Source organism: Mercenaria mercenaria, chromosome 9 (genome assembly GCF_021730395.1).
Source record: "Mercenaria mercenaria strain notata chromosome 9, MADL_Memer_1, whole genome shotgun sequence".
Classification (NCBI taxonomy): Eukaryota; Metazoa; Mollusca; class Bivalvia; order Venerida; family Veneridae; genus Mercenaria; species Mercenaria mercenaria.
The window spans coordinates 47,305,178-47,330,883 of record NC_069369.1 but is presented as its reverse complement, the minus strand read 5'-3'; the positions used below and the strand labels follow the sequence as shown (position 1 = coordinate 47,330,883).

The following is a 25,706-nucleotide window of genomic DNA, read 5'->3' as shown; positions in this document are numbered from 1 at the left end:
AGTGTGTAAAACAAATTTATTTGGATAACTTTTGTGTTGCTTCCGATGTTGGACTACATTTTTAACTTTTTATTATACTGCCAGTACAGAGATTTGAAATTAAAAGTGATTGACTTGAAAACAATGACTGTAAAAAGAAACAAAAGTAATAAATGTCATATTTATTTTTTGTTTTACACACTTGTAAAGCCCGAAATCTCATACACATATACTCATATATATTCTTATAGAAAGTACATTGTAACTTCGAAAATTACTATCTATTCTGGTAGAGGAATAGTTTTATCCGTCGTACGAGGTTTACAAAAGAATATGGTGAGAAAACCAGAACTACTTGCAAGGTCATGTTCCTTGACCCATTGCTCATATTCTCCACTTGCTTTTAATGATTTTACTCTTTCAACAGCTTCAGCCACCTCTTCACTTGTCGCAAACGACCAATATGAACTGGTTGCACGCCATGACTCGTCTAAGGGACCATCCAAGTTGTAATAGGATTTGTACATATCCGAACCCAGTATACTCAATTTCTGAATACACTGGATACCAGCATCTTCAAACATTTTTTCAATCTGCTCAACAGAAGGAATACATTCGTCGGTGAATCGTTTGGTTAATTTCATATTCAGCTGCGTAAACCACATGACATTATGTGCCACAGACGGAAGCATTGTTGATACAATGATGAAGCCATCTGGTCGTAGGATCCTTACGGTTTCTTTGAGTGTATTCACACAATTGGGAAATTCAGGATTCCCTCTGTCCAGATGGTTTAAAACCTGTGTTGATAAAAGGTATTTATTGTTTATAACAATGTACAAGAAACGAAAACAGTGGTCTTTAATGGCAGGCAGCCCACATCAAAGGTGCATTAATGATTAAGTTGGTTCTGCATATTCAGATCAAAATGTTTTCATCAACATTAAATTTGATCATACCTCGATGTTTTAAAACATAAAGATATACTAAAAACATTCGGTCAATAGAAAAGATAATGTTCTTTATGTATGCTTTTTTATGTTTTGCTGGACTCTTTTACCTCAATCAAAAGTTAATGGGAGTCTATAGGAAAATGAGATTCTTTGAGATCAATAAAATGTATAGGTCGTTGTGTTTATTTTTGAGATATTTACCAATAATTAAAGAGATCTGCTCATTACAAGCTGATTTTATTACCAAATTTGGATTTTATTCCAATTTTGGCAAAAGTCATTTATTTAGTGTTAAGGAAGACAGAAGACAGAAGGTTTGCCGGTTTTATCAGTCGATACAAATATTGTCATATTTTCGTGGTTTGTTTTACGTTTCTGATAACCGCATCTGGTCTTTGTTCTATGTTTTAAAGATAAATGACATTACGCCATCATTTCTGGTGTTTCAGATATGCAAAAATACCTTAAACTTGAAGACAAAATATTGCCTTTTATAAACATTTTTATTTCGGATATGGTCTTTTGTACAGGTTTGGGTGTACTGGTGTTATTTGATAACAGACAAAAATGGCAGTGTTTTAGCCAGGTGTTTGTTACTAAATTAGCAAACAAATTGAATGTTTCTAAATTAGCAAAGAAACTTGGAGTTTATTTCATTCAACATTAGACTCCAAATGTCTTTGTTTTTGTTCGTGCCCAAATGACCATTTTGATATATCTTGAAAATCTATCAATTTCCAGTTATATTCTGACAAAATGTTGAAAATCACGTTCAATATTGGGGAAGTTCGTTCTCTTACACAAAATTAAAAAAAAATCATACAAACCACATTGAACATAACAACATCAAATGTTTCATCTGAAAACGGAAGTGGTGGCATCTTTGCCTCAATAAAGTCTTTAACAGTTCCGTTTGCTATGTAGTCACTCAGTTTGTCTTTAGCTTTTTCTAACATTCCCGGAGAGGAATCAAGAAGTGAGATCTGACGAGCTCCATGTTCAATGAGTGATTTTGCATAATTTCCGGTTCCACAGCCAGCATCTAATATTTGCAAATCCTGAAAGAAAATTAATTAATAATGTGTTTAGTTTACCAAACAAGTAATAACCTGGTAGACAAAAATATTAACAATATTCAAAACAACGTTCTGTATTCATTCATTTTTAAATTCTTAGAGCATCAAAATCAAAAGACTTTTATTTAAACAGGCGGTAGATGAATAACTGACAACTTATTCATTAAGAAAAAAAAAAAAAGAAAACGGAAAATGGTAAAAGCTGCTTTCTATATAGCGTAAGGATTAGGGGTCGACCATTTAAAGTTCTTTGAGAGGGGGGATTTTAACTAAAGTAAAGATTTTTTTTCGCTTTCTATGAAAGTCAGAATTTCTTTTTTTCAGAACTTGAAGGTCAGAATAAATTTTTTCAGAGTAAACAACAATTTTTTTTTTCAAAATATTAAAAAACTAATAAGCATGATAAAGAAATATGTTCTATATTGAGTAATTTGCTTTAAAAAGTACACATGAAATAGCTAAATGCAAGACTCTTTGATTATTTTTTTTTTTACTAAGAAGCAGTTTGACTAATTACAGTTCCTATTTTTAAGCATAGTCATATACTTCTATAAGCAAACTGGTTAAAAAAATCTGCCATTTATGCACATGATTGATATCTAAAAGATAAATGAGTCATAAGGGGCATAGCCAGCCATAAATGGATGTTGAGGGATAACTTAGAGGGGTTCGGTGAAGTGCTACCCTGGAAAAAAATTGAATTGTTCATGTAGCTCTGGTGTATTTTGATGTATACTTGGAGATATAATTTCCCCTTTTTTGAATCATCAATATAAGGAATTGTACCTGTGAAAATCATGTACAGGCCTAAGCCTTTGGACACTTAATAGGTAAATATGTTAATAGCTACCCTATACGCTGCTTTAAGGTAAAACAAAGGTCATAGACTTAATGCAAGGTATAAGCTGTCTGGTGGGTAGAGCAAAGGAGAAGAAGCGAGATATCTTGTATAAATAAGAGACAGTGAATATCCTGGACATCAGCCTAATATAAAACCACTGACACCACAGAAAATTCCTTTGAAAATGGTCTGAGGTCTGATTTGCAGGCTTTCTAAAATATATGCTTGCCGTATTCAGGTTGGTGCATTGGGTGCATCCTCGAATCAGATAGTGTACACACAGTACACTAGAGTGTAAGAGTCTTTTCAAAGTTTGGGTGCGAGGGTATGGGGAGATTGCAGGAGGGGAAGCCCCATACATTGCTGAGTTTTAAGATCAAGTGTTTTGAGCAGAAGAAAAGATTGTATATTATTAAGAGTTGAAAATTGTAAATATTGTTATTTCTTTTTTTTTTGTCTATCTGTTTGAGAACTGTTTTCAAAAATGGTCATCTTAATTTTAAAAAGTGTTGCAACCTTTCTGAGGGGTACGGGAGTACTCTCCAGGAAAATTCTGAAATTTGTGCATGCCAAATCCTGAATTCTTATAGGATTTCAACACTGAAAATATGGCGGTCGGATACCTCTATAGGTTTAAGTTATATTATGTCCAATTATCCTCGAAAAAAAAGAAGATATTTCTGGGTTGGAATTTTATTAGGGTGCTAGACCTTTGAAGGAAGTGGTACCATAAGATGATTGTTTGAAAAGACAAATGAGCCGTGCCATGGGAAAACCAACATAGTGGGTATGCGACCAGCATGGATCCAGACCAGCCTGCGCATCCGCGCAGTCTGGTCAGGATCCATGCTGTTCGCTAACAGTTTCTCCAATTCCAATAGGCTGTAAAAGCGAACAGCATGGAGCCTGACCAGACTGCGCGGATGCGCAGGCTGGTCTGGATCCATGCTGGTCGCATACCCACTATGTTGGTTTTCTCATGGCACGGCTCAAATGTAAATTTCAAATGAGCTTTTAGGATGAAATATCTGTACATTCTTATCAATAAGAAGGGATAAGAAGGAAACACACTGTTACCGTATAGGTAACAAAACAACAGTCAAAACTACACCTTACAGCTTTAATACTTTCAATTCATCTTGTTTAATATTTGAACGTTTATGGAAATGCAGTTCTTCCTTAATAACGAAAAAAGAGTGTTATGTAATATATACATATACTAATATTAACCTTGTAATGATAAGATATTTAAACCTGAAACAACTCAAAAGCAAGAAGATGGCTTTTAGAGTAATGGGAAGATTTTTTTTATAAATCCGACCTGGAGCCAGAATTCTTTTTTTTCAGTGATTGTGGAGTCAGAATTTTTTGTCCATTATGATGAAGTCAGAATTTTTTTTTTTCAAGCAAATCCAAAGTCAGGATTTAAAAAAATAAATAAATCCCAGTCATGACCCACCCTCCCCGCTCCGCGAATAGAATATCAAATGGTCAGCCCCTTATGTCCTCCCATCATATAAGTGTATGTGAAAAACTATGAGACAAATCGCTATGTAGTTAAATTTTGAGTGTAATTATAAGTTTGAAACAAATATTATACAACAATATAGAATTTTATTAAACAATATGTTTTCAAAGCATTATTGTATCCGAAGAAAATGCAGCCAATGCTGACTTTATTTTGTTTGAAATGTTTCGTATTTGTAGTTTTACATATTTTAAACAATGTGGCCAAATAAAATACATAGGTCTTTGTGCTTAATATTTCACAATTCGCAAAATATCAGTTGAGATCCTTACGGCGTATTTTGCCGCTTCTTTTATGTTTTTATTTTGAATAATTTTGCATAATACCATATATTGTCAAAATCAACCTTCAGATAGAGAACAGTGCTGGCTGACGGTTTTAACAGTTAATACACAGGTTGTATTACATTTCTGACAACATTTATGCTGTCCATATAAGCGGTACCAGGCATTACTCTATGTTTTCCGGATAAATGACGTAACGCCGCAGGTTCCGATTATAAATTAATGCTTATAGTGGGTTTGTGGCACAACTAAGCATCATAAAGTCCCTTATACTTCAGAAACGCTGTCATAAAGTCAAAAGACCGCCGAAAGTTAAACGAAATCCTCTTAACGTCATATACGCCCGACTGTCAAATATTTCTAAAAAAATAAGTTATACGTCCTTAAATACAATTCCACTAAACGTATTGAAATTGTCCGCTAAACGTCTTAAGCTAAGTAAAAAGTTTGATACAGACAGCTGCTACGATATTCTTTCTTTTTGTTTCAAATGTATATGCAAATAAATCAACACAATGATTATACTTAAATAAAAAGGAAATGAGGACTGACCATGGCGATTATATTTTCGCATGTGCACTTTTGAAAAATCCTATAATAGCCATACGTGGAAATACAACTTTCATTTAGCGTTATCAGTGACTTGTGTATCATAGGAAACCAATCATAACTTTCTGTTCCTTCATTTTTTTCGGCGACGCCGTCTAAATTCGTTTTCGTTACTTATGCCACGTGACTTCAGTTTGCAAATCAAACTACTTGATAATGCATTATAGATAATTTATCAAAATGGAAGATTTATGCAACACTCTGCCTGATTGGACGAGAGTGTCAATTTCTTTCACTCTGTTGATTGTGCTACGCTGAGTGAAATGTAGACAAAGCGTTTATCCTAAACGACGCTGTTCACAGTTTTAAAGCTAACTTTGGCTCAGTATATTTAGCAAGAATATTGATATATCTCAAAATGATAAGTAAGTTTAATAAATATGATAAAATCCTGTTCAAATACCATCATATATCAAATTAAAGAAAGAGCTGAATACGGTCTGCGTATCACATGAATAAGGGTGTGATAAGAGTCTTTTATGTAGAGAAGTGCTTTTTAAAAGATTTCCCTTGTTACAATTGTCGTCTGTATATGAAAAGGCTTTTTGCTTTTGTGACTTATTCAGATTGCATATTAAAATGAGTACTTGTTTGCGTTGATATATTTGTTATTAATTAATTAACTTATTTATTATATATGAATATTTTTCTTTAGTATGGTATGCAAATATTGAACTCAGATGAAATCTGTTTTATTATATATATGCTATATAATGACTGAATCTCATTACTCTGAAATGAAGGTACGCTGCATACAGTTTATCTATGTGATATGACTACGGTCAAACTTTGCTTATGAAACAGAAATATTGAAATAATTACAATTGTATGTTTTGCTTGACCTTCACTTTTTTATAGATGTGACGTCATTGTCCAAAGAATATGCATTTGTTAAAGCGGGATCAGTTGGCCTATTTTAGAAATAAATAAAAATAATAAATAAAAAAGTCCTTTAATTGATGTTTTCTCATGTATTCTAATCAAACTTGATTTGTAGCATCTTTATTAGGCCCGCAGCCAACTTTGTTCAGCTGGGACATTTAACCCCTTTTAGGGGCTGCTAGAGCTAAAACTTCAAATGCCTTTATACAGCGTCTCATGAACAGCTTGGTGGATCTTTGTCATACTTGGTCTGGAGCATCATTATAAGGTCCTCTTCCAAATTTATTTAATATATAGGAACTTGGGCCCTATTAGGGACCACTATAGCTAAAAGTAAATATGCCTTTCTTCGCATTAACCACTAAAATGTAATGGATTTTTATCAAACTCGATGTATAACAATATCGTAAGGTCTCCTGCTATTTTGTTACAAATGGGGATAGGGACCAATTTAGCTAAAAATATAAACACGTTTAATGACCTCTTCTCATGAACCGCTTCATGAATCTTCATCAAACTACTGCTGTAATTATTCGTCTAAGGATAAACGAAACAAAATTGCAACCCTACGAAACCTTTGCGAAAAATTAAAAGAGAACCATTTAAATTGTTAAAGTGCGGTGTTTAGTTTTGCAATTTGAAAAATGTTAGATGAAAGATGAATGTTAGATGAAAAATTCATAAACTTCTTTCCTTATTACAATTCGCCGACCATCATTTTTAAAGATATTTCTTGTTACAAGACAATTTATTATATAGTCTTGATAAATTTAAAGCATGGTGATTTATTTATTTCAACTGAAAACAGACCATTACCGTTGGGGAATCGGCCATTTCCCGTGGGAAATCTTTTGTCTCTAGAAATAATAGCGATAGGACATTGAAAGTTCTTGGTTGATATTCAGTAGCAATGATCATTCATATGAAGCATTATCTAAGTTTGAATTAGGCGTTTTGCTAAAAGTTGTTCTTAGTAAATTAAAACTGGCGGCTGATTATATTAAGCGTGCCGAGTTACCTCATATATCCCTTTGAAAGAGAACAAAATGTTAAAAATCCTGAAATTGATGGACAAATAACCCTGACCCTGACATTACTTAAATTCACACCTGTAATTTTTTCCCAATATAGAACTGCAACATTGCAGCCATAACGTCCGATCCAACAGCTGCTCTCTGGTCGTCATAGCGACGAGATGCTTTGTTGTAATCTTCGTATGTGCTCATAGTTTGTAAGACTATGCTCGTCTGTAATAAAATGTTTTTCATTCGTTAAAAATTGATTAAATAAACTGATAAGAGTTCCCCCTCACAATGCACACATAGCATTTGGAGTGTTCAATAAATGTATGACATAAAAGAAGCAAAAGAAACGTAATTATTATAAAAGTAACAATGAATCAATACTTAGAATACATGTCAGGATTTGATATTTTATTCGTTTTTGTGATAGTTACAATTCCAGCTTTTAAATGTTAAACTATAAAAGCATTAAAAAGTTAAGAACAATACGTGTTTATAGAATACACTTGGAATGACGATAAATAGCTCTAAAACGACTTTTAAAGAAATAGTACATATATTACCAAGGACGTTAATATCTTCTTCAAATAACTGCATAAATATATGCATCACCTTTACTATTATTTAAAGAAATGTACACACACCTTCAAGCATGTCTGATTTTTGTCATTTGTATCATTAAACAATTTTATATGAAAGGTCCTCTAATGAAACTTTTTCAGGAGATAAAATCAGTATGACTGTCTTAATTCACAAATTGAATATTTACTAGTACGCTGCGCGATTACAAAACGCGCGGATTGGTTATTTGCGCGAAACATTTGCGCAGCTACTCCCAATATCATTACGCAAATTACGCAAACGGTAATTATTGCAACACACTGAACAAAATATTTGGATACGCTTACGTTTAAAACAATATTTGTAAGCCATCAATATGTGCTTTAGAAATACACATTCACATGTTTTAGAGTTTATGGATCAAAACTATTTCTTCTTGGCGCATTCAAACTGAAAAAGAAAGGAATTTTCCAAGCGATGTCCGACAAAAATTGCTTCCGTCTCTGCTCTTTGATTTCTTTGCTGTCTTATGAAACTAATTTTTCCGTTGTGTTTGTAAAGTTGATGCCATTATTATGAGCCAGGCCAGACATTTAACTGAAAATTTGAAATTTTGCAAATCGAAAGGATAAAATCGTCATTTATGACATACATTGGACTGACAAAAAGCCAACACAAAATTAATACTGCTCGGAGAATAAAGCAAAAATACAAATAAACTTTCTTGTATTATTTTACTATTATAGATATAGATATGGGAAAATATCAACCCAATTCCCCATATAGCATATACTTTTGCGAGCATTTGTTGTTTTTCGAAGAAAGTCATCATGAACTCTCCCAAGCAAATACATATTTTCAAAACCAAATATTTCTGATCAGTATAGGTAAAACTGTATGATCATACTGTTAAATAATTACCTAGACTGTGAGATCAGCATCGTATGCCCTTGTAAATAAAAGATACATACATTTGTTTGATTGCTGGACTATATGTTAGCTAAATTGATTCATCTTCGGATACACGTGTGGCGACTTACCGATATAAAGAGTAAAAGAAAGATAACAATGTTAGCTATATGAAAAATAGAAATTAATATACAACGGAAAAAGTCTAACTTAAAGAACTTTACCTCTTCAAACCAATACCATATAGCAGTGTATTTCAGAATACAAAGTGCACAGACAAAAGTAAAATGCGATATCAAGGACAGGAAAAAAAACTGATACAGAAATACATTGGGTCACCACCTAGACAAAAATATCACTGGAGCTAGCACACACGCTCCGGGCGCCAAAGTCTTATTCTACCAGTACAGACACTGAGTGAACTGACCGGAGGGACAGAACGAGAAAAAGCCCGCTAAATGACACATGTACTATGCTTTAAATAGCCATTACTGGACTCCCTTAATTGGATGGGAGACACCCAAGAGCATCTCAGAAATTCCAAGTGAAAAAATGCCTTCCAATCAAGGTAATGTGAAATATTAAATATACAAGTTAAACTTTTATATATTTCAGTGATTTATTTCACAGATTTAAAGAACACCGTCACCTTATAAACATTTATAAGAATCTAAATATATATACTTACTCTGTTTGTAAGTGCCTAAAATAATTTCCTTTTTATACACGTGTGCTGATAAAGTATTTTCCTCGGAAATGTTGTCCTAGTATTAGTTATATGAACACTCTTTCGTCTATAGTTTGATTTTGACACTTGAGAGTTCAATTTAAATGTTTCGTGCGATTGCCTCCTGTTCAGCTATGAACAGAATACAGCATTCATCGGTATGTTAACAATTTTACATTAAATGATGAAAGACATTTCACACGCATGATCATAATGATTAAAAGATACACTAGTGAACACTATCTACTAGTTATAAGTTCAGTCAAATGTGATTTATATAATAACCAAATAAGTACGTACGAGTAACCTGTAATATAACAAAATTATACCCTGCAATATTGATGCAGCCTTTATACCCTCAGTTTCATTCATAATGCAATTCATTGCATTTGATGTAAAAGCGTACTTAGATATATAAAGCAAATGTATTTAATTTTCTTGACTTTAAAAGTAAAACACTTGGTTTAAATAGATATTAAATGTAAATTTTGTTTGGTTTGGTAATTGCACAGAGTTGTGCGTAGTAATGTGTTATAAAACACTAGTAAACACTAATTAACTTTGACATGCTGACATCAAGCATAAAATTGCCCAAGAATATTAACTGATTGCATGCATATGACATCTTTTTTTCTTCTTCTCTAAATGTCAATTACTAGTACCAATTACAGTCAGGTCTTACTGCAGAGACACAACTGCACTTGATATTTGATCAAATTAACTGACTGCAGTTGTCACATATAAAGTAAATATGTGGATAAACGTATTAAAAAAACTTACCCTGGTCGATTTTATTGGAGCGTACCCAGCTTCGCCCCTCCCCACCCATCCCTAAACCCACCCATGATTTAGACGGTTTTTACAATTTATCTGATCCTGTAACTTTTGAACACGGTTGGGTTTACGGGTTAAATAAAACTAAACATTTAATTTTAATTATATTTTCCCCTTCCCGCTACATTTTTTTTTAAATTTGTTGTCTGTTTTTTTCTTTTTTATGAAGCTTTTTTGTATGTGAAACATCAACACATGCAGATATCAAACATAAAGTTATCCATGTAAGGTTTCGTTTCGGGTAAGCCTTCTACATGGAACGTTGTTATGCTTAAAGATTCTTTATTATTTCTGCTTTCCGAATTCATGCAGAATTAAGAAACGGATGGATTTAAAAGAAATTGATGATGGGTTGGTTGAATACTTCTTTTTAAATTGATGAAATACTCATGTACACATGTACCAATCAGTAGTTTGTGAACATGAATTTTGTAAGAAAATAGAAAAAAGTTTTATGTAAATACATATAAACGCAAAATATAAGGCTTCCGATAATACAAATTGTGTTTTGTACAAAACCAGAATAACAAAAAATATTGTACTGTCGTGTTTTTTCTTTTCCCTTTATGTGTGTCATCTGCTACCAAAATAAGCATTTCAGGCATTTTGCCGAGTTTACATTAACATAAAAATATATAGCCGAAATTGGTTCAGCAATGAAGTTTAGCATGTATATGCTGTTAACGAAAAGTTGCTATTCTATTCTGCTACTAGGGTACAACTGAAACTGGCGCAAGCGTGAAACATACTTTAACAACCTAATTAAACGATTAACTTATATTTTAGAAGAAGGGATAAGAAACCAGTGTTTAATCTAACTGTAATAATATTGAATAGGTTTATAATGCAATTAAAAAATTACTTACAAAACTTACTCAAAGTCAAAATAAACTACGGTGGCTGATTAGTGCAATTGCGTCTTTTCGTACTGCGACCCAGCGATTTATATCCCTTTTCCCCGCCGTTTTATTTGAGAAATATCGACATCGCCAGGCGACAAGACGACAGTTAAATCATTTACATTGTGGCCGCCATGTAAAAACACCATAATTAGCGAAGTCGCTCAACGAAACTCGAAGAAAAGGTAGTGTGAACATCGGATCGAACAACTCAATTCGGAGAGTGGACAACTTTTGCAAACGCGAAGCGGACAGCGAGGACACAGTGGCAAAGAATCTGTGATGATGATTTGATAGGATGATAATGGAGCAAAGGCGTAATGAAGCGAATTTCGTATCGCATATATCGTCATGGTGCTGCAGTATAATCTCCAATCATCACCGTGTCGTCGAGAGATCGCACTTTCATAATTGTACTTTAGCAGGGATTACATAGGGAAATCATACTTAGTCTATACACATAACACTATCATATTCATGTTAACCTCGTCAACACGATTTTTCTGTCGTTACCATAAGAATAATGTGTTGAAATAGACTTATCAAAAATGCCAACCAACTGTCTGTCAGACGTATACAACTTTACAAATTAAAAAGAACAGTAAATCTCATATGCGCTACACGATGTACAGCTACATATCTTGGACAATGTTTGGCATAACCAAAAAGTGCTACATGTGAAATAGTCCAATACAGCACATGAAACGCTGCTGTATTTCAGAACACATTTTCTTGTTTTAACTTAACATATATTCTGCTAAATCATATATCAATATATATTAGTAGATTTTAAGAAAAATGTAATGTTCAAATTTAATAAAAGATGCCCATCTTTAAAAAATAGTGTCGATAGAAACTGATTCAAACAACTACTTCAAAAATTGAACGTCGAAATACGACGGGGTAGGGGTGGGTTTGGGGGAGGTCGGAAAATATCCAGACTTTTTGCTCTTTCTCAAAATAATATTTTATATTTAAAAAAAAACACATTTTTTTCCTTTTCAAGGTATTCCCCAAATACGTCTATACACTTTAGCCTTCTTCGTGGAAGCTTTTGTATTCCTTACACAAACCTTTAAGTAGACCTACTGCTGAGATACCAATTTATAGCTGAAACCAAAGCCTCCCTGGTCTCATATTTGTTTTCAGCTCGACTTTTTTCAGTTAAAAATGTTGCAGGGGGCATGGTCAGATCTGTACGGAGGTGCGAAAATATTTTCTGATCTAGCCTGGGACGCACTTTTTTTAGTTTGTCTTTAAGTGTTTTTTTTTAAAATTACTTCCGAATAGTATCTAGCAGTCACAGACTGACCTTTTGGCGTGAAATGCGCCAGTATTATTCCACGAGAATCCGAAAAAGCAATCAGCATAAACTTGTCAGGAGAGGGAGACAGCTTAAATTTCTCGGGAGGTGGGGAACCAGCTGGTTTCCACTGCTTTGAATGAGATTTTTTTCAGACACATACCCGGTAGTTCATCCACAGTGGAAAACAGTTCAAAACACGTTCTTTTGCTATAAGAGAGTTTGAGATTTCAACCTTCGCCTTCCCCTTCAACGTCTCTTGCGAAGTTTATGAAGTTGAAGTTCGATTAAAACTCCTTGAGATTTCAAATTTTAGAATAAACCTTACTTCTTTTAATCCGCCCATTCAATTTATCCGTAATTATGATCGTTTTCTTCGTGCATTTTGATATCAATTGTCAGAAAGGGCAGGACTTTTACAAAAGGATTTTAAAAATGAAAATTAAATAAAAACATTTCAATTAATATAATCATCGCATTAAATAGCGCGATTACGATAAAAAAGGAACAATGTGAACAATGTAAAAACTTGTTGGTGTTGCTCCGAACATTTAGGTTTTATATAAAATAATGTCAGTATACAATGCACGATTGTAAATCATACATGAGAGGAAATAAAATGATAATCATATCAACGTATTCTATTGTTGATGGTGTTCTTGAAAAATAATACAGTTAATATTTTTTTAAAAAAAACATGAGACACCAACTATTACAAATGCATTTCTCTATATACTTTGAAGTTAAGTTAAATATATGCGATAACGCAAACACAAAAGGTATGACCATGAAATATAAAGGACACATTCATCCGTCATGCTGTTGACTAGTTTTTCATAGTTTTTCTTAAAGGTTTTTTAGCTCACCTGAACAATGCTCAGGTGAGTCTTTGTGATCGCTCGATGTCCGGCGTCCGGCGTCTGTCTGTCTGTCAACATTTAGCTTGTATATGCGATAGAGGCTGTATTTTTCAACTGATCTTCATGAAATTTTGTCAGAATGATGACCTTGACACAATCTAGGCAAGTTTGAAAATGGGTAATCTAGGGTCAAAAACTAGGTCACTAGGTCAAATCAAAGGAAAACGTTGTGTATGCGATAGAGGCTGTATTTTTCAATTGATCTTCATGAATTTTGAGGGGAATAATTGCCTTGATAAAACCTAGGTCAAGTCTGAAAATGGGTTATCTGGGGTTAAAAACTAGGTCACTAGGTCAAATCAAAGAAAAACCTTGTGTATGCGATAGAAGCTATATTTTTAAACTGATCTTCATGAAATTTTGTCAGAATGATGATTGCCTTGATAAAATCTAGGTCGATTTTGAATATAAATCATCTAGGGTCAAAAATTAGGTAACTAGGTCAAATCAAATAAAAATATTGTGTAGGCGATAGAGGCTGTATTTTTCAATTGATCTTTATGAAATTTGGCCAGAATGATTGCCTTGATTAAATATAGACTAGGTTTGAAAATGGGTCATCTGGGTTAAAAAACTAGGTCACTAGGTCAAATCAAAGAAATATCTTGTGAATGCGATAGAGGCTGTATTTTTCAATTGATCTTTATATAATTTGGTCAGAATAATTTCCTTGAAAAAATCTAGGTCAAGATTTGTCATCTGGTGTCAAAACTAGGTCACTAGGTCATATCTAAGAAAATACTTGTTTAAACTCAAGAGACCATATTTTTTTGTCTAATCTTAATGAAAATTGGCCAGAATATTTGTTTCCATGAAATCACTAGGTCAAACATGTTTACACTGTTATGGTGTGTTTCTCAGGTGAGCGACCTAGGGCCATCTTGGTCTTCTTGTTATTTTTTTACTTTGAATTGGTACTTTATATTTCGAACTCCTTAAAAGACGCGTTTTACTTGTAGACTCTCATAAACAATGTACCTGATAAAAGTCTTACATTTTAAAAGATATCTTGATAACATGAGCCAATATACGCATGAATACATTTAACAAGCGATTTGAAACAAATGTAAGATACTCTCATGATATCATACGTTTTGGCATCATCACACCGAGTTTCAAGACCGATTTTCTTTGTAAGAATCAAAGGAGGGATTGACCAACAATGCCCCTCTGCCTGGCTCTGGGTCCGTGCATGTAAAGAATGGAGTTATCCCATACGGCTAACAGGAAACTTCTCGCCTCATGATATCATAGATCTGAAATTGTCTTATACTTTAAAGAATTTTCCGTCTTACTAGTACCATTTTATGTTTATAATTAAAACGCAATTGTCGTATTAAATGTCCGACAGAAACGGATTGATTTTATTTGGAAGTGAAAATAAAATGTTCCAACAAATGATAATCGCGCGTTATTATTCATTTTTCAAGTAAAATGTCTGTCATGCCATGTGCATCCAGATTTCAGTCTTTGATGCCGAGTATGTGGACATGGTAGATGTAAAAAGACTGAAGTTTTGACTTTCGTGGTATCACATCATCGGACGTTCAAAACTTCACTTCATACGACAAAAAGGCCAATCTGGTATAATCGATACCGCCTGGGGACACAATATGCCGTAGAAGTTTGAACAAAATCTCAAAGTTTCTCAAAATCATTTGAAAACTTCATACTTCCAGGTTAAATTCAATGTATTTAGTTAAAATCATTAGCCATACAAAACTTCATTATTCTTATACTTACTGATAATGTTTAGCATCAATTTTAGTCTAATTATACATATGAATAATCGAATAACTTAATTAAGCAGATATCCTGAAACTAAGCTTTTTATTTCACATAGCAATAAAGAGAAGTCTTAGGCTTACTTGATATTAAATGGAAAACTTTAGTAGCAACGTCATATATAAATAAAATACACGCATATCGGTGACGTTTTACCCCAAATATATATGAGAGACGTTGAAGGCGACGGCGAAGGCTGAAATCTCAAACTCTCTAATGTTACCGTTGAAACCTTTTGGTCTTCTGTCAGTTGTTTCGAATTCGGCAAACACCTAGCACTTACCTTACTCGCACCTGAGACTGCATGTAAAAAGAATCTGATGTGCGAATGCTTTACCAGTCTTAAACTGATTAAACGGCATTGTCACTCTGCGATTTTGTTGACATAAACATCAACATTCGCCACTATGGCAGGGGTAACTGTCTCAGCGGGTCTCCCTGGCATAGTCATAAATATAAAATTACAATAGTAAATCAGGCTACCGTTTTCGAAAAAAAAACGTTACCTGTATTGAGTGCATTACAGATTATTCAAAGTTGCCACCAGCTACTGATAAAGACGACTTCTGCTGAATAATTGTACAATTAATAAAAACAGCCCTGTTCCAGCAGCTCCCGAGTTATTTTACATGTATCTGGTATACATCCCATAAACTAAAGTCTTACCCCAAAGAAATTTATTCGCAGTATAGAGAAATTAATAAAAAAGAAAATGTGGCACTTATGTTTATTTTTCATAACGACACGCATTTCATAAATACAGAATCATACAGTCGTTGATTTATTTGTAACACCAAATTGAGCTCATATAATCACAGGTTCAAATTGGACTAAAAGGTTGTGATGTTCATTATAATTGTGTTTTCTGTTACTGTTGCTGCTACTGTTGTTCTTGAACTTCTTCCTTGTCAATACGCTTTGCATTCCTATAAAATTCACATAAAAACAGCTGTTAAACCGAATAAAATGAAAAATATCTTTATTTGTTAAATGTAAGCTATCGCCTTGTACCTGTCGTTCGTCGTATGTCGTCAACAATTTGACTGATAATACATCGTAGCTCACAGTTTTGGCTCAGTCTTAATGAAACTTGGTCAGAATGTTATACTCAATAAAATGTCAAAGCTTTCATTACTGGGTCATTTGGTTTAAAAAAACTGGTAACTAGGTCTATACAAAGGTAAATATTGTTACCACTCCTCATGCAATATTTTCTACCTCGTCTTCCTAAAATTTTAGCAAAGTATTTGTCTTTACGTTTGAAAGTGGACATAAACTAGGTCACTTGGTCGGATCAAAGAAATGCTTGTTAATACTCTAGACGTAATTGTTTTCCACTTGATCTAAGATTGTTTGCCTCTATGACATCTAGGATACGTCTAAAATTGGATTAGTGAGGTCTTAAACTAGGTCACAAGGTCAGATCATAGAAATACATTGTTAACTCTTGTTTCCACATTTTCTTCTTGATCATCTTAAAAAATGGGGAACATTAGTCAGTTACTTCCCCTGATTATGTCCAAGAAGTAGATTGGTCCTTCCTCTGTTTTTATCGTTGACTTCTTTGTAATTTTCAAAAGCAATATCTATACTAAATTTCATTGGATTGGAAAATGGTCAAGGACAGGTTTTCTTTTAGTGGCCCTCTGCTAAATTTAGGTTTGATTAATCATTTTTATTTAGAAACCTACACATAAAAAGCATATTTATTTTGACAAACCACAACATCTTGGATAAAGGTTATATCGAAAAAGTCAGAGGAATCCAACTGACAGGGACCAATGTAATATATGGTTATCCTTGTGCTTTATCATACAACTTTTCAAGGGAAGTAACAAGCTAATGTTCTTCATTGTCAGAATGTTTGTGTCTATGGAATCTTGGTCAATTTTGAAACTAGTTATATAAATCTATAATTGGGTTACTAGGTCAAATCACAGACACGCACATAGTGGCCACATTTTTACCTGATCTTTTCGAGACGTTCTTTTGTTTAAGGTCTAAGATACGTTTGTGATGGGTCACTCGGGTAAAACCTAGGTCACTAGGTCAAATCATATTGAAATATTTGGTCAATGATCTACCTGAATAACATAAAACATGGCCAGGATGCTGTCTAAATGAAATCTAGCTTTTCGAATAACCCACTTAAATTGCTGTCCATATTTCAGTATATTACTATTTACACAATTGCTCCTTGGGTGACCCTCTTCTAGAATAGATTTGTAAAAAACCATAGTCCCAATGAAACATATTTGTACTGTGAAACTCAGCTGAGCGATCTAGGGCCATCATGAGCCACTTGTTTCATTTTCCAAGTGTTTGCTTCGTAAAATTTACATTTAACCTGCATTTATAATCCGTATTCAAAAACAAAAAGTAAAGAAATATTACAAAATATACAAATATCCGCCCTCTTAGCTGAATAGGGATGGACAGCAAGATCTACGAAATTCAATCTCGGGCGGGGCAAGTATTCCTCTTAATAACTTGATAAAAGACATTGTAACTGTTTTTCAGTTATTATTATTAAGGAAGAAGAGCATTTCCATGAATGTTTGAATATTAAACACTGCTGAAGAAGAGTGCAAGATTAATTGAAAGTATTGACGCCGTAACTGCATTATCTCGATGTATGAACAGTAATCTATACTGTATAGCACTCATCCCTGGTACCACTTCCTACAAGGGTCTAGCATCATGATAAAAATGTCTTCTCAAATTGTCTTTTTTTCAAGGATAATTGGACATAATATAACTTAAACCTAGAGTAACCGACCGCCACATTTTCATTGCTGAAATCCTCTTAAAATTCAGGATTTGGTATGCACCGTACCCCCTCAAACAACAGACCAAAAGAATGAAATACCGGAAACAATTCTAGCGAGACAGCATATTTAAGCTTGGCATTTTGCTTACTCGTACAAGTTTGCACCGTCGTCTATATGACTGAAAAATTGTTGAAAAAGACGCTGAACCCGAACAAACACACACGTATAGACATTACATTAAAAATCATTTTTTAACAGTAAATTATAATATACCATTTGTACTTCACGATTGCTAGGCAAGCAACGATGCTAAAAGCCATCAAGAGTGCTCCTAGGACAGCTCCAACGATAATGTACGTTTTTCTTGCGCCAGACTTTTCTGTTGTAAAAATATCAAGATATAAAGAAAATCATCAGTCAAACGTTAATATGTGTAAAAGAAAGCATGAACTGACTTTGCAGTCATATACTTCATCATAATGTAATGTCACATGCTCTATTTTAGTTTTATGTCAGTTGAACAGTTGTTATGTATAAAGTCCAAAAGTATATATAAATTTAAGTATAAAGTTTGTATCTAATCGACATTATTTCAATATTTAATCCCAAATTGCCATAGAAGAAGTCACTACCTTTAGAGCTCATCTGTTTTCCTGAACAAGAAAAAGATCCGGAACTATTTTCACAAGTGAATGTGGCATTGCACGGATTCTCATCGCATTCATCGATATCGTCACCACAGTTCTCCCCCTGCCACCCGGAAGTGCAGTTACATGTGTAGGACCCTAACGTATTTACACACAGTCCCGAATGTTTGCATGGATTTCCAGTGGTGTTTCCCGTCATCTGACACTCATCGACATCATTCGTACAGTTAACTCCTTCCCAGCCAGGCGTGCATGTACATTTGAAAGAGCCAATGCTATTTTCACACATTATATTTTTTCCATTCGTGCATGGATTTAAAGTGCACTCATCAATATCTTCAATACAGTTGCCTGCCGTCCACCCTGGTGCGCATGTGCAATTGTAGTAACCCTGTTCATTGGTACATATTGAGGAATGTTGACATGGATTCATTGAACACTCGTCAATATCCACGTCGCATTTGTCCCCTTTCCAGCCAGATAAACAAGGGCATTCGAATGAACCTGGTGTGTTCATGCATTTAGAATTCTTATTCGGGCATGGAGAGCTCGCGCATTCGTCCACGTCAGTACAATTTTTGCCATTCCATCCTGGAGCACAAAGACAGCGAAGTCCTCTTCCCCGTTTTTTGCAAACTTCAGTTGGCCGGCACATTGAACTGAAACATGGGAGAATGATAATTGAATGTTGCTGTTTTTTCTTGGAGGAAAGTTCTTTGGCAAAGTCAGAAAACACAAAAACATTGACATCGCATCATCAACCAACTTTGACTATAACTAAACTTCTACGAAAATGGTCTTATAGAGTCATTTTCTCACATTTAATGAGTACCAAACTTCAGTCAACCTTGTAATAACTGTTTAAATATTTTGAAGTCTTATTAAGCAGGTAATTTACTCCTTTATTTCAGGATTTTATTCGCCTTATAATTATTTTTACACGCGCAGAATGCAACAAGTAATAATGCTCATAAATATAAAACGCAAGTGAAATAAATACTATTCATGTGCTTTTTAAATCTTACTCGTTCAGACATTGATCCTGGCACCAATCACCAATCCACCCAGGCATGCATAAGTGATCAATCGTTGAATTGTTCATTATTTCACAGTGGTCATTTCCAAACCAACCCTCCAGACATTCACATCTGGGAAGTATATAAAAGCTTATTGTGAACATGAATCGGTTTCATTAATTCAGAATATATCCAATGTCTATCTTAAATTAAAATATTTCGTCCTTTACTTCAAATCTAGAAATTCCACATCGAATGATTTACCTTAACTAAATATATAAAGTAATTGTGTATGTAGAGTTACATTCATAATTAGATACCATGCAGTACTAGTCGTTTGTTAAAATTTATTCCCGTTTTTCGTGGTAGCATACATTTATACTGTGTATAGCCAGCCCACTTGCACCAGACCAGAAAGAAAATGCCTCGTACACGTAATACCCTACCCCTAGGTATACTGAAAGAACCATGGTCATGAACGGGAAATTATACTAACTCATTTCAATCGTACATTTATCATTAAAACGCACAGTTCGGTGAATGGGTACCAAACATATTGATATTTACGGTTAAAATGCAGAGACCAATAGCAAATCATGAAATCGTTCTGCACGAGTTCGAATCCTCATGATGATTTGTTTATCAGATATTTTTCCCTACCCGTTTTCATTTCTGTTCCTGTACCGTTCGTTTCTTTCTTGCAGTGTTTGCATTTGCGTTTGTTCATTATTCTCTTTCTATTTATATGTTTATTACGTGAATTTAACTAATATCATCTTTGATACGATATTAAATTTTTCTCGAGTTGTGGTCTGGAAAAATATCAAATTTCTGAGCTGCAAATGGTACCAATGTAGAAATATTCTAAGAGTCTTCAAGAAAAGAAAAACGTTCACTGCAGCGACAGAAGTATTATTCATTTTCTGTCAAAAATTTATGAGAAAGGACACATTAATCGTGATTTATTTTATAAAGTTGAATTTTCATGTGTCTTAAATGCACCATTAGATTAAATGCTTGAAGATGATATGCTTGAAAAAGACCTAATAAAGGCTCACATTAATGCACTAACTAAATTCAATAATTCCCCTTTAGCATCATTTAATATTTTTTTCAGAACGCTTTTACGCGTTTCTCGTTTTTATATGATTTCTAGTTTTATTACTTTGACATACAACAGTATAAGTATGTAGTGACAGGACCAAACAGAAAATGAATGCCAATAATTTTTAAAATACCTGTAGCTTCCAACGCTGTTGTGGCAACGTCCGCGGTGCATACAGGGATTTCCGAGGCTGCATTCGTCAAAATCATCTTCGCAAGTCGTTCCCTATAAACAGAAGAAGCTACATATAAGCTGTATATGAATTGAGTAGAGTCGGCGTGATACAAGTGCTTAAAAATTACATAGAGCAAGACAGCAAGTTTTCCGAGTTCTTTATTCATGGTTAGGCACTTACTCGTAAATAAAACTAATATTGAAATAATTGGTCCCTTTTTGAAGTAGCTTTGTCCTTGCTTCTATCATATTTTATTTACTTTCTTTGCGATATTAGGCATTTTAACACTATATTTTTATTAAATGGTTTAAATTAAATTTTAGTTAAATTTCTATGTCACGGTTTGTATCTAGACGAAAAATTGAAACTCACTCACACACTCACTCTATCAATCATTCACTCATTGGACGATCGCGAGCAGTTATTTGATACTACTGAATTCGAATCACATGCTCGAGCTCGTTGGTTATAACCTCACTTTATTTCTTTCATGTAAGGATGTTCAGTTACGTTTTGAAATGTCGATTTTCTTCCTTGGCACTAGTTCATAACTTCAAAACTGTTTGGAAAAGCACCTTTCACTTTCACATGTAGATCGCAATATGACTTAAACTGACTTTGATGACTGAAACCTATGATGAAGTAAGTAATATTATTGTTGTTGTAGCGATTGACGCGTTTTGCGTTATATGAAAAGTATCATTTAACAGAATGTTCACTCACACTATATCCAGTTTGACACATGCACGTAAATCCTCCATGACTATCATTTCTGCATTTTGCATTGTTGGAGCAGTTCAGGTTGCCACATTCTGTTATGTTCAGAGCAGGTGCTGTAGTTATAGTCACCGCGTTTGTTACCTGGATAAGAAATTCTAAAGTATGTTTCAAGCACTTTAAAATTTAACATGTTGAAATCAGTTTTCAAACAGATCATACTTTTTTAATCTGAAGTTGCATTAAATGCGAAAGAACGCTTTTATTTAATATTTTATCTTTTGTAATCATCCATTAGCCCAATAGAAAATATTTAAATAATTTTGTAAAGTGTTGTTTCGTTCTCTAATGCTATAACTTCACAATAAGGAAAAGTAACTGTTAAAACATTAACATTTTTGTAAAAGTCATCATGGTCATACAATATCAAAGTATTTGTTATCTTTTGTAATGGTTTACTGATTATATTTTTTTTCTTTTGATAAGGCACTGAGGGCAGAAAACGTTTTGGCTTCGATTACCTTCAATAAGACGAATATTTAACTTTACGCCCTTTGTAGGATGCGCCAAGATGTAAATATATGACGAATGACTGAGTATATATTAACCTATGATGTCTATACTGTTGAAACTATTTATTGTCAATTATCATAAATAATTCTACATTCTACCGCCATTGTCATTTTTTTTTAAATTTTTTATAACAATATGATAAATACTTTTGTTTAGCATCATCGTGGAAATATTCTTTTCTAAAAAGTTGCTTTGTACAGGTTGCGATCAATAGTCGTAAGTCAATGCTGGAGAAAGTGATGTTGTAGGAAAAATACCCCAGGACACGTGTCTGTGGCAATAAATGCATTTCTCTCAATACAACGCCATCTTGGCATGATGAATAAATGAAGACGGGAATAGATTTTATCATTTTTATATTTTTTCCCGCGATTTGCCACTTCGTTTCTTTAATACATAATAAGTTATATCCATCTGCCATTTGTAAACATGGAAGGTCGTGCAGAAAATGCAACATGGAAGGTCGTGCAGAAAATGCAACATGGAAGGTCGTGCAGAAAATGCAACATGGAAGGTCGTACAGAAAATGCGGTCGTGCAGAAAATGCAACATGGAAGGTCGTACAGAAAATGCGGTCGTGCAGAAAATGCAACATGGAAGGTCGTGCAGAAAATGCACATGGAAGGTCGTACAGAAAATGCGGTCGTGCAGAAAATGCAACATGGAAGGTCGTACAGAAAATGCGGTCGTGCAGAAAATGCAACATGGAAGGTCGTGCAGAAAATGAAGTTGTCAAAACAGTTATTTGCCGATTTATTTCAAAGATATGATGAATGCCAGTTCGCGAATTTGCGAGCAATAAATCTTTAAGCGAAATACAGGGTTTTGAAATATAATTTTGCTTTTACATTGACTGTCATGTCCGATATCTAATTAAACAAACTTGGAAGTTGAACGTTTTTCACAACTCTAATGTACACATGTAGTGTAATTCAGACTTGTGCCAGTATGTCCAAGACTAAGCCCTATCAAGAAACAATCCTTTTGCAAAATACAGTATGGATCCAGTATATAAGACCAGTATGCAAGAGAACTTTGTAACTCTGGTGTCATACACCACACACACACTCCCAACCCCAACCCCCAACTCCGAAGAAAAAACCTCAAACACACACACGCACACACAAAAACGTTTAGTCACACGAAGCCCTGTCAATATTGGTATACTACAGATCTGGAACAGTTTAATAATAAACAAGTCTATTGTCAGTTTCATTTACTAATTTTACTTATAATGTCAAATCCACATATTAAGTATAAAGCAAATTCGTGTTGTTTGTTTATACTTGGTATGAAACAGTTTAAATAGCTTTTCAGGTAAAACTTTCATCCAGTTTACTTGACCATAATTTCTGAATTCTTCACTATTGTTTACTGTTCTCGTCAAGTTACTGACAACTTTCACACATTAAATGAAAAAAAATAAAAAATCATGAAAATCAATACTAAAAATGTTAAACAGAAGAAGTGTAAGCCATGTCTAGGATTCAAACCTAGTACCCTCTTAATTTACGTTTATGGGCGTTATGTGCTGAGCTATCTTGTTGGTTTGTATCTTTTTCCTATATTTAAGCCTTTTTTCTTAATGCTGTTTTTATCTTACAGATCACCCACTAATGAACCACTGAAGAACTTCTGGCTAGATTCTTTGACCTTAAAGACCTGCTCCAGTCCTACCTTTTAACCTTAAATTGTCACTGAAAAAGCATGAAAATCCTGACTATGAACAGTGACGCCTAACAACATAGAGTCTTTTTTATATAAAATTCTATATAAAATACCTGTGGTTTTGTGTGCTAAAGTATGGCGCGTTGCCCTTAAATGATACCTATTGTAATCGTGGGTTGCATACACACAATAGAATTTGAATAGCCGTGGAGCAGGGCTTTAAACAGTAAATGAATTTTCAAGGCATGTCTACATTTCACAAGCTAAAACATTTATTGGGTTTGTAATTTTCCTCATTTTTACAGTGCTATTCTAGGAAAAGATTTAATATTATATTGTTTAAGATATAAACATAGATGATCTAATCTTTTTTAAGAAAATTAAAGAAATGATTTTAATTAGAGACTCATTCGACAAATATAAATCTTGTCTATTAAAAAGTGAATAAGTAATTATACAAAGTTATTAAATTTATCATCATGTATTTTCATAAAAAAATCATTACAACATTTTTGTTTACAATAAATTTGGTTGCATGAGTGTTTCTTGTATGCCAGAATTTAGGCTAGCTTTTGTATTCTGGAGAGGTAGCATTTTCTAGACGGATGGATGAATAGTCAACTATCAGTCGTGCGTTCATTAAAGCCCTGCTCCGCGGCTATTCAAATTCTATTATGTGTATGCAACCCATGCTTACTATAGGTAACAGTTAATGGCCACGCGCCACACTTTATTTAGTTCACAGTCAGGATTTTCATGCTTTTTCAGTGACAATTTAAGGTTAAAAGGTAGGACTGGGGCAGGTCTTTAAGCTTACACAGAAAGACACTTTACTTTTAAAACATGCTTTCAGGTCCTTATACCTATTTCTAGAAATAAAATGCTTATATTTTTGTATGATTTGTTTTGCAGAATCATAAAGAAATTTCCAGTAATAATTCTTTGTAGATATTTTGTGAATGTGAATGAAACTTTGTTTTGCTGAAGGAACCAGCATGTTCAACTGATCGTCCATTTTAGTTTAAGAATATAAAATAAAGTGCAACTGTCATTGATATTGATATGAGCAAGTGGCTCCATATTGCACAAATAAGGTCATGTTTCAACCCCTCATGACCTGAAAAGGTTGAATAGTTTGATTCAGTCTACAAATATGTGCAAAGGCAAAAGGTAAATTAAATTGGAGATATGTTCGATATGGATGTTTTGTTGCCATGAAAACTGTAAAGTGGCTTGATAGGAACAGTTTCAAGTACCACAGAATGTCACATACGAACATTCCAAAACTGCGTGCATGAAATACTAAGCTTTCCTTGTTGAATATTCATCCTTGCTTTTTTAGACATGACATGATAACATTACCTTTGGAAACATTTTTTACAAACAAAAGATGCCTTTGTGGGCAGTTTTCCACAAGGGTTTTGACAGAAAACTACTAAAATTGCAAAAAAAAAAAATTCTACTAGGATAAATGTTATGTATTTGATTTCAAGAACTAATAATTTATAGTCATATTCATAATTGTGTGAAAATATTTCTTTTTACATCAACTTTGGAAAAAATAAGTCATATTTGTTGCAAAATTATTGTTTGTTGTCATGGTAACATACATTTTTAAGTTGAATTTGTTTGCTTATATAAACAGCATGTTTGTTGTTCATATGTTAAATCTAATCAAAACTATACTATGTAAGAAGGTATCTCTTAAATATTATCATTGCATTGACAAAACACCATGTTACCACACAAATCTGCCAAATGACAGAGTTGTAATGCAGACTTGCATATCCGGATATAATGTAGTTCTCAGACAATATCACCTTATAAAACATAAAATGATGTTTATTTCTTTTACCCATGACAAAAGACTGGTTTTGAAGTAAATACAAATCTGTATTAAACAAATACTTAAATCTTTGGCT

General features: G+C 33.7%; 1 protein-coding gene across 1 annotated transcript; it reads right to left on the bottom strand.

Annotated features, from left to right (window-relative positions):
• Positions 1–260: 260 nt before the first annotated feature.
• Positions 261–21,611, bottom strand: LOC123546167 (uncharacterized). The gene is made up of 6 exons (XM_053550541.1): positions 21,550–21,611; positions 20,785–20,876; positions 19,104–19,189; positions 7,262–7,399; positions 1,760–1,990; positions 261–779 (listed from the first exon to the last, which is right to left on the bottom strand). The coding sequence occupies exons 1-6, from the start codon at positions 21,609–21,611 to the stop codon at positions 261–263; spliced, it is 1,128 nt and encodes a 375-aa protein (XP_053406516.1).
• Positions 21,612–25,706: the final 4,095 nt, after the last annotated feature.